Consider the following 10,898-nt stretch of genomic DNA (forward strand, 5'->3'; position numbering starts at 1 on the left):
TAAAGCATATTCTGATGCGATTTAGTGTTATCATATGGTTATCATTGAGATTTTCGACGACCTCAGCACGAGCCACGGACTTCTGATTCCCCACGACATCTGCGAGTATTTGGACAAAGATTAAATCTACTTTCGACAACTTGGCACTGCATATTGGACGTTTTCTTGCCTTCACGACGACCCGACCCTTGCGCAGACCCTGGGCTGAGTTTTGCAAGAAGGATGAGCGAGTTTATGCGAGCAGATTGTACAAACTTGCCCCACATGGACCTAGTTATGATTTTAAATTATTATCATAACAGTGATAAGCACAATGCCGCCGAAATTAGAGGAGCGAAGGCCCTCCTGTACTTACGTATCAGTGAAATACATACCTATACATTAAACATTTTGTTATTTATATTTTACCTGCAATGTTTAGTCTACATATATACACCTTAAACCTTAACTTCATTCATTTTTTATTGTTTTAGGGCATCAAGGAACGGATATGTGGAAAATAATGTAGGCTATGTCGAAATAAAAAGAAGCAACACAGAATGTATTCTTCGGGCTAAAGTTGTACCGGAGACAAAATTAAGAAAAAAAAAAAAAATATTGTGACCGTTCACTTAGACGAAAAAAATAATAATGTCAATGATGCATCATGTGATAGTGAGGATTGCCCTGCATCAGCTGGTAAATAAAGTCTTATAATAAGTGCCCAACGGCACACAGAATCGGTTATCGAGACACCCCGAGACAGGCCGAGAACGAGTGTGTACAGCCCACATTAAGGTTTTGTGTAACCCGTGCGAAGCCGGGGCGCTATAAATGTTTATTTAATTTTACTCATTTACCAAAATTCCTAGATCTTATAACGGAATACCTAGTGCCTAAATGCCTGAATCTCAGAATGTATTTTTTTTTTTCAAACTTCAAATCATTGTAGTGTAGTGATACCTAAATCTCAAATTAGGGGAGAATGGGTCACAGTGAATTACTTTTTCAGACGGTCAATAAAGTGAATATTAAGTACTATAATAACCTACGTTTTATTCTTGTTCTTCATTTCTACAAAATATTTAGATTTGTATTAAAATGGCCCTTGTTTGATGCAGGTATGTACCTTACCGTTCGAGAAATGGGCCCCTGGTATTTGTGTGTTGAGCAATCGTTATTTGTTTTACAAGGGGGCAAAGTTGTTGTTTAAAGTGGAATTTTGAGCGTTGCAAGGGTTTCAAAGCATGAGGATTAAACAAATTTTGCCCCCGAGTGAAACACAAAAATTTTCACCACACCAACCCGAAGAAAATATTAACTATCAAACAAGACCAAATCCAAATGATCATTCAAAATCATCATTTAAAAGTCAATTCCACCAGCTAACCTAAGGAAACAACTCAAAATTTGCATCTGATTACTTTGCCCCACATGTGGATAAAATACAACTTTCTCATCAGTTTTTGAATAATCAAGAGAGATATTGTTCCTGACTCATGGGTGTTTTCTATGTATATGAGTATGTACTTATTTATATTGGTATGTTGTATATCGTCTCCTAGTACCCTTAGTACAGTCGCCATCAGATATATCGGAGCGGCCGATGTGCTCAAAAATATCTGAACACATACACTCACTCCTTGACAATAAAGATGTGCTCAGATATTTGTGAGAACTTTAGCCGGTCTGATATATCTGATGGCAACTGTACTTACAAACTTTTCTTAGTTTGGGGCTAGGTCGATCTTTGTGTAGGATGTCCCCTAATACTTAATAATGATTTATTTGATAAGTGTTTGTTTATGATAAAAGGATATTCATTTGTGGATTTATATAATAAAACGAGACAAAAATTATTTGATTTTTATTATACTGCTTGCAAGTTTACTAGAGCACATGCTATCAAAACGGCTTCATCTACATACTTGACATGTTTATGATTTACAGTCGAGTGAGGTTCCAAGAATGTGGATTCCCTCAACCGCCGTATGACATGTTCCATGTGTACCCGCAAGCTGGCGATCACTTTGGTTTGTATTAACCTCGGCTTTGGAAGGTGTCTCTTTCGAAGAAACAGTTGCAAGCAGTTTCCTGAAACGATAAAACTTTTGTTCAATAACATTTAAAAATGTTTACTTTAAATGTTTGTTTGTTTGCCTTAAGATCAGTACTGTCACTAACACAAAATGATCCAAGGTGGTTGTGAGTAAATTAATTACACAAGCCTTAAAGAACTTGTTTAAAGTGATTTTAAGTTTTTAAACAGCATTCCTTAAACTGCAGCTAGAGGGTTATGATTTTAGACAGTAATACCTACAGTAGCAATGTGTAAAAAATATGTAATATTTGACAAATGAAGAATAATGATGTTAACGAAAGAACACGGCAACTTTGTAGCCAAAAAGAACCTACATTAAAGACTACAATCTTAATATGGGACATTTTCTATGAAAAGGGACCTTATTGTCGACGGCGCTTACGCCGCACAGCGTCGCGCGGCATTGTATTTATATCGGAGCATCGTTTATAATGGCGTAAGCGCCATCGATAACAAGGTCCCTTTTTATAGAAAATACCACATATGTAGATTATTATAAACAATACTTACATTGATATGGTCCTCACATACATATAAGTTGCGTTTTGGGCAATATATCTCCAATGCTTGGCACCAAATCGCTTGTAAAGACTGGTATGCTTAAATAAGCCGACGTGGTAAAGTCTCGTCTGCGCTTCTTACACGACGGCACAAAACACTGAAGTTCATCCCTGTAATATTATTGTAGATCCATTCGTGCGTTTTCAGATTCTGGTTCCATGGTGTCTGTGATCTTAATTTACTAATTTATCAGTCCAAGCGTCAGCGCAGGGGTCGGGTCGTCGTAAGGAAGAAAACGTTGTCCAATAAGCAGTGCCAAGTTGTCGAAAGTAGATTCAATCTTTGTCCAAATACTCGCAGATGTCGTGGTGAATCAGAAGTCCTTGGGTCGTGCTGAGGTCGTCAAAAATCTCAATGATAACAGTAAATCGCAAAACGCAAGGTAACAGAAAGGTTGGGCCGTTATTTTTATTTTTTCGGCAATGACAGCTAAGGCTAAGTGACACTGACACTGACATTTGTCATCGTTTTTTTTTCTATCTCATCAATTAAATCACGTGCATAGGCATTAGTGCGATCTGCTGTTAAATTTCACAAACGTCATCTCGGTCACTTAAAAATATATATTTAATAAATAATACGAAATAAAAATAAAAGAGCTGCATTTCCGTGATCGCTATGACGAATACTATCGGATAAAAATATAATTTGTCTATCTTCAAAAAACTTTACCTACCCAATAAGGGGTATAATTATTACTTATACATCATCATCAGTAGGCCTTGTGCATCTTTATAGATGATTTAAGGCCGTTCCATCGGTTTGCCGCTGTCTTTGTCACATTTCGCAAGAAAGAACGGGAAAGAACATACACGCCAAGTATCAATTTTGATCGAATTTTGTCGGTTTTTATTTATTTTAAAAACGTTACCTTACAATATCGAAATTCTAAAGCTATGAAATTACTATTTATGTTAAGATTGTTTTTTATTCTTTTTTTGTTTATAGTATCACATAATAAATAACCGAGTAAAGTAGGATTAAAAGTCAGAGTTAGAGGTTACTTTGGGAATTAATTGTATCGAGCAAAGTTTCATAATTCGTGTATCGGAAGCTATGTTGTTAAAGATAATATAGTCAAGAACTACATATATTTTTTCCACGTCTACGAATATCAACGCCTCTTAGAAAAACAAAATCATATAATGAGATTTTTCGCCTTCTGGCTTAGGGAACCGCCTTAAGCAGCTTCTATGAATTATATTATCTAGCGACAGCGTAGCTCGTGGGCCGTGGCTATATAACCTGATCCTTGAACGGCATAATCGTCCACATTTATGACAAATAAAAGTAGATTGAGGGTCCGCACCGAGGCGACCCTCATCGCGCAGGTGTTTTATTGCCCGTTTTCGGGCCAAGCCTTGAAACCAGGACCTATCATGAGTTTCGCGACCTCTTAAAAGAATCATACATAAGGAGCACAAAATATACTTCCATATTTATTTCTATACCTACGCAGAAATCTGCTATTTTTGAATAATTTTCGAATTCCATTCATCTTTGTCATACTCGATGTTAAACATGTCATGATCAAAGGCCCGTTTATCAAAAGCTTGAACCGTGTAATACAAGTGGAAGTCCCTTTCTAACAAATGCTGTCTAAAAGGGACTTCCAATTGTATTACAAGCTACAAGCCTTTGATAAACGGTCCCCTTGTCTCTTTGTCTTTCGGTGAGGGGGAGCTCGTTATCACGTGCACATTTCTTGTGACTTGTGACCCGCTCGCCTCCCTTTCTAACAAAACTTGTCATAAAGCGACATCCGCTTGTATTACAAGTTACAAGCTTTTGAGAAACGGGCCCCAGAGACCCGTTTATCAAAAGCTTGTAGCTTGTAATACAAGTGTAAGTCCTTTTTTGACAGCCTTTGTTAAAAAGTGACATCCGCTTGTATTACAAGCTACAAGCTTATGAGAAACGGGCCCCAGTGGCCCGTTTATCAAAAGCTTGTAGCTTGTAATACAAGTGGAAGTCCTTTTTTGACAGCTTTTGTTAGAAAGGGACTTCCACTTGTATTACAAGCTACAAGCTTTTGATAAACAGGCCCCAGGTGCGACTAAAAGGCAACTTGTACAATCTGTCATAAGGTAAGCGCTTAAATTTTCGAACGCCTTTAACATATCTTGAGTTATAACGTTATAATAATAAATCATTGCTTGTAACGTTATAAATAGTGCATTGAAGTAACTTCGAAAGTACTAAAATTTTGGGACCTACTTGTTGGTTTCCTCAATTGGTAAATTTTTAAATATTTTACCATTTTCAAACATTTTTTTTATATAACATACGAGGAACGGAAACGGATGTGTTCTCAATATACCGTGACCAAACAAGCATGTTTGCATAACCTTGCCGCATCCTTCTCCCTTGTGTAATGTTGCTGATCAGGATCACCAAACAGCGCTAAAATATATATTTTTTACAACGCCCATTCGGTACTAAAACGTATTATTTCAAATTGAGTCGCTTAACTTCAAGCTCAGATAAATCCAACGGTCGGAATTTCCGATTTTGGTATTAAGAAAAGGTAATAGGGTAGATATTTCCTAAGGCCCACTTGCTCCCGCAAACCCGGGGTTAACCGGTTAAATCATTAACCCAGTGTCAAATTGTACTGGTAACTATGGTAACTCAAGGTTTAACCGGTTAACTCTGGGTTAGTGGAATGGTACAAGTGGGCTTACGCTTGAGCTACACAATTTTAACCTCTCGCAGCCCAGAGGCCTATAAAAAGGTCTCCCGTTCCATTCTGATGTGAACTTTTATTTTGATAAATTTAAATTGCATTTATCTTAGCGAATTTTGATATCTGTACGGCTAGATAAGGTGCATACTTGTACCGCAAACTCACAAAGCATATACCTAACGGTAGTTTTGTTGGGTTTTAGGTCGTATATAGTACTAGAATTATGATATATTCGTCATAGTAAAATCGCTATTAAGAATTACACATCTATTATAAATTATATATCGGTCTGTAAAGGGGACTACTGACTATCAGTCCGCCGGACGATATTGGCCTGTCAGTTGTTTGGAACTGTTAAATTTTTGTTCTAACTGACAGGCCGATATCGTCCGACGGGCTGATAGTCAGGTGGACCCGTTAAAATGACGAGTAGGTAATATTATATTCGAACCCTTCCATCTACGTAGGCCACCGACTATTAGGCTTAATTCAATTTCATATTATCAAGTTGAATTTTTAGTATTAACACTAACTAACTATAGGTCACTAACTAGGTCATTCTACTTTTTACTACAGGTTTTTACGATTTTAAACAATCTTGAAATTTGAATATTCGTAATGCTTTTCAAAATAAGAATATAAAAGGTACACTAGCTACTATAAAATGATAAGCACAGAATACGTCTCAATATTTGACCCTTTTTTATTTTTAGAATTTATAGCCTGGAGTATGCAAATATACAGCTAGATGTTACCGTCCCAGCTTTTTTACTCATTGTCAACAACTTTGTTACTTAAAACCAATACATAAAATATTTTTTACTTTACTTACAGGGAAACCGCAATGGTGCAAAAGATGAAAGCGACACTGCGGAGAAAAGTCTTAAGTTTGTTTCAAATACGACCTTATGATATTACACTGTTCTGTACATATGCCCTTTTGACATAGAACGATGTGTAAGAGTCAATATATAGGACTAAGTACTTTACATAAATGGCACAGCATCTCAGATAAGAGCTAGTTGAGTATTTTAATAGCGACCGCTCAGTCCAAAACAATTATCTCATAAAAAAATAGCAATTGAAATTATTTATAAATGCATTTCGCCAGAAATCGATGTATATTAGATTGATTTTAGAAAAAAATCATCAGGTTTAAAAACTATAAAATAACCAGAAGGTAGAACCCAGAGCATACGACAGTTGTTAAAATGGTGAAAGTGTTGTTTTGTTTGTTTTTATTTGTTATTGTGCGAGCGGTGGAATATTCTAAAACCGGAGAAGGATATCCTGAAGGATTTATTTCCGATTGTAAGTATTTTACACAAGTATTTAACATTTAAACTGATAGAAACCGAGGACCTTAATCACTATGAATGTTAAGCGAAAACTAATAGTACTAATAGACAAAATTCGAGTTTTTATAAACAATACCTATCTAGTTTCTTCAAAAAAAAAATTACATTATATTCTGATTATCTGACTATTAACTAAACATAAAAATTAAATATTTACAAGCAAATGTAATAACAATATTTATAAGCCTTCCGTTATTAGAAAACCTTCTATTAAGAGGGGGCTAACGCAATTAAAAATTGTAGTTTATTTACATATTTAACTTTTACACAGTTTAATCAAGGGCTAACGTCATGACGTCACTCTTACTTAATCTTATTCTAATTGTGTTTACAATCCTTGTTGGAGCTATAATTTTATTTCATTAGTATTGTTGTTATTTTCATTTTTATTTTGACGATCATGAAATGAAATGAAAATGAGATGAAATGAAATAGAATGATAGAAATTCTAATATTTTTGACATTAATGCAAACTTATAATGTAATTGTCTTTCATGAAATAAATCACCTAATCTTAATCATGAAAAAAATACTAGTAAGACCAAACCAAGCTAGCAGCGATGTTGATAGCACAGAGCTTAAGCCGTTGGAAGATGTCATCCCACAAAAGTTCATATTTTCACCATGCATTGCGCTGGCGTCGCTTGTATTTCCCCACCACCAACTTTGCACATAGCCAATAGTTTCCTCGATAGAAGAAAATCACGAAAACATGTAAAAAAAATTTATTTTCAGTTATATAAAAAAACATTTATTTCAAGCTACTGAAGGTGCCATTCCTAAAATACTGTACTTAAAAAAAAATATAAAAATAATCATTTAAAATTCCTCTTAATATATCGTTACCCTGCATAGCAGTATAATTTTAGTATTAAATAGCTTGTGATATAGCCGAGGATTCTGACGAGCAAATTTTTAAACAGGAAGTATAGGTATTTTCAGAATAATGAGGGCTATCGTTTTTTTGCTCACCAGTTGGCGCCTCTGTTGATGGTGGTCCAAAAGACTAAAGAACAGCTGTCAGTCATTGAAGTGACAAATGACATTTGACATTTCGAACTATGGAAAAGACCACCATCTACACTAGCGCCCCTAGCGGCGAATTCATACGCGATAGCCCTCATTGAGATAAAAGGTAAAGCGACCATATCTTCCGTCGCACGTTTCACGCGGCGCGCCATATCTTTTGATTCAATAATGCTGCTGTACTCGCAATCAGAATGTACATAACTTCATACCATATTTCATTACATTGTTAGTTACTTTATCAAGGTTTGCTTAACTACTTTGTTACTAATAAAATAAGTTCTTGGCAAAAATAACGTTTTTGGTACAAGCTTTTATCGCTGACTGTACTTTTCTTTCCACAGGCAACTAATATAGCTTGCGTTGTTTTATCACACAGTTCCTATCTCCTTCAACAAATCAGCTCGATACCACCATAATATTGCATTGTCACCCGACTTACATATGTATGCAAATTTTCAGCTTCATCGGAAACCGGGAAGTGGGTCATATCAAAACTTGCAAGATTACATACATACTTACTTACACAGGTACATTGCAAGTTAATAAAAAGCTTGTAAAAACATCATGTACATGTAGTTTGTTTCTTATGCTTTCAGGTCCAGGTTCCTGGAAACCAGCAGCCATCAAGCCCAAGTCTTTAGAAAAGCTGTACCTGTCAGTCCTGGGCCCCGGCAACGTACTCCAAGCCAAGTGGACTTCATACAACTACTACCAGATGCAGAATTTAGCCAAACATCCCGAGATAGACTTTGGGAAGAAAACTTTCCTTTACGTCGGTGGATACCTTGACGGAACCGGACTGCCTGTTGGAAGGACTTTGGGCCAGGTGTATAAGGAGTTGGGGTATAATGTTCTGCTTTTGGATTATTTGGAGTTTACTGCAAGGAATTTTCCTGTGTAAGTTATTATTTACTAGCTTCTGCCCGCGACTTCGTCTGCGTACTGATTTTAGTAATAAAAACTGCCCTGACCTTCCCCGGGACCGGGACACAAAGTAGGATTACCTATCTCCATAATACTACTTTCATATAATTCGGTTGAGCAGTTTAAGCGTAAAGAGGTAACAGACAGACATCAGAGTTACTCTTGAATTTATAATATTACATTACTAATATGCGGTGAAAGGGTAAATTGTTTATAAGTGTAGGTATTGCACGCGATTAATGTTCCCAATTAGGTGTCTGAATCACAAAGACCAATTTAAGTTTGCAGAGTTTTAACTCAACAGATCGCCCTAATTTAAGTATTTTTAAAACACATTAAACTCTCGCGTTTTGTACACATAATTAATGTCATTACCGGGTCTAACGCGATTAAATTTCATTATTTTACCTTTTTTCTGGGGTATTTTAGTGTTGTTTACCAATATCTCAATTGACATTTTGCTGGGACGTCAGTCTTCCGTGACCACAGCTAGTGCAACCTAGTTGAAACGTCGGAAAAAAAGTAAAATAATGAAATTTAATCGCGTTAGACCCGATAATTAAGTTACTTCACAAAAAGTTTTTATTCCAGAGCGGTTCGTCTCACCAGGCCAGTGGGGAAGCACGTCGCCGAAATGCTAGCAAACCTGACAACACTCGGTATGAAACCGAGCAGCCTGGAGCTGGTCGGCTTAAGCCTGGGCGGACAGACCATGAGCTTCATAGCCAAGAACTACCGTCAGCTCACCGGGAAAAACATCTCCTCGCTCACAGGCCTTGACCCAAGCGGCCCTTGTTACAGACACCTTGGTCCAGACCAAAGATTAGACCCCTCCGATGCTGACTTCGTGCGAGTCCTAGCTACGAACATCGATGGCTATGGTATAGCAACTCCAGTCGGACACGTAATGTTCTACGTCAACGGTGGAGAGTACCAACCTGGGGATATCTGGTGGCTTCCATGCGATGTAACGTGCAGTCATGTCAGATCATATTTCCTCTGGCTTTCAGCCTTATTAAACCCTGGAATATTCATCGGCATGCAATGCGATTCTATACAGCAAGCTAGAGAGGCTAACTGCTATGATAGAAAGCCAATGGTAACGAATACGATGGATTTGTTTACGGATAAGAGCAGACCGGGAATTTATTTTGTGACGACTTTTAATAGGTATCCTTATGGTTTGGGGAAGCGTGGGTTGAGAAGGAGTGGGGAAACAATTATATCGCAATTGACTTCCCTAAACACTGCTGAAACGTTGTGGGTGAAATAGATTTATTTACCTACAGCTTCTTCAGCGTAAGATTCATACTTCCATAGTAATTTCATATCCTCTTTAAAAAAAAATAAGGAATGATTTTCTTAGTAACAACTATCCTATGTCCTTTTCGGGAAAAGAAAGTTTTTCCGCCTTTACACTAACTTTTTGTATGGACTGACAATGCAAAAAATTCTAAAAGTTTTCTCTTAAGTGTTTCAACCTTGGTGCCTTTTAGGGTGGTCCTTATTTCGTCGAAGTTATATTTTTCTACGGAAGCGAACCCTAAAATGTATTTAAAAAGAAAAAAGATATCATTGAGAAAAAAATCATTGTTTTTTTGTGGTAGATATTACATTAAGCGGGTGCCCCGTAGAAAAAAATAACTTCGACGAAATAAGGACCACCCTAGTGCCTTTCCTTTATGTATTTGAAATTGAAATTATTTCATAATACCTACATGAATAAAAGTGTAATTATACATACGTTGTATTTTTAGTATTTTAACTCACTGAGCGAGTCCCACCGAGTTTGACCTACAAAACACCTTTATTCCACTGATTATCAGTCCACCGGACGATATCGGCCTGTCAACAAAAATTTTAGAGTTCCGAACAACTGACGGGCCGATATTGTCCGGCGGACTGGTAATCAGTGGGCCCCTTAAAAATACTATCATATGACAGAATCATAGTAAAAATGTGGTAAAAATAAAAGTATGATATTTTGGGCTTTGGGCAGTGTCCCGGATGCGTAGGTGCATTCAAATAAAATAAAAATTACTACATATCACACCAGCTAATAAAGGCTCCCTTTATTTTTTTAAAACTGATGAGAAAGTTGTATTTTATCCACAAGAGTATTAATGTAGTTAAATGGCTTTGATTAGTAATAATGCTTTACAATTACAGTTTCTCGCGTTGGTGTAGTGAAGAAAATGTGACGTTTTCATCCAAAAGGTACCACATTGTCGCTTGTCGATTTCTAATTGAAGTTATATGG

The 10,898-nt window shown here is 36.6% G+C and overlaps 1 protein-coding gene across 1 annotated transcript; it reads left to right on the forward strand.

Annotated features, from left to right (window-relative positions):
• Nucleotides 1-6,463: 6,463 nt before the first annotated feature.
• LOC134745294 (pancreatic lipase-related protein 2-like) lies at nt 6,464-9,919 on the forward strand. Its single transcript, XM_063679287.1, has 3 exons — nt 6,464-6,638; nt 8,311-8,611; nt 9,230-9,919. Exons 1-3 carry the CDS (start codon nt 6,539-6,541, stop codon nt 9,909-9,911), a joined length of 1,083 nt encoding a protein of 360 aa, XP_063535357.1. The 5' UTR covers nt 6,464-6,538; the 3' UTR covers nt 9,912-9,919.
• Nucleotides 9,920-10,898: the final 979 nt, after the last annotated feature.

This window comes from Cydia strobilella, chromosome 11, assembly GCF_947568885.1.
Source record: "Cydia strobilella chromosome 11, ilCydStro3.1, whole genome shotgun sequence".
NCBI lineage: Eukaryota > Metazoa > Arthropoda > Insecta > Lepidoptera > Tortricidae > Cydia > Cydia strobilella.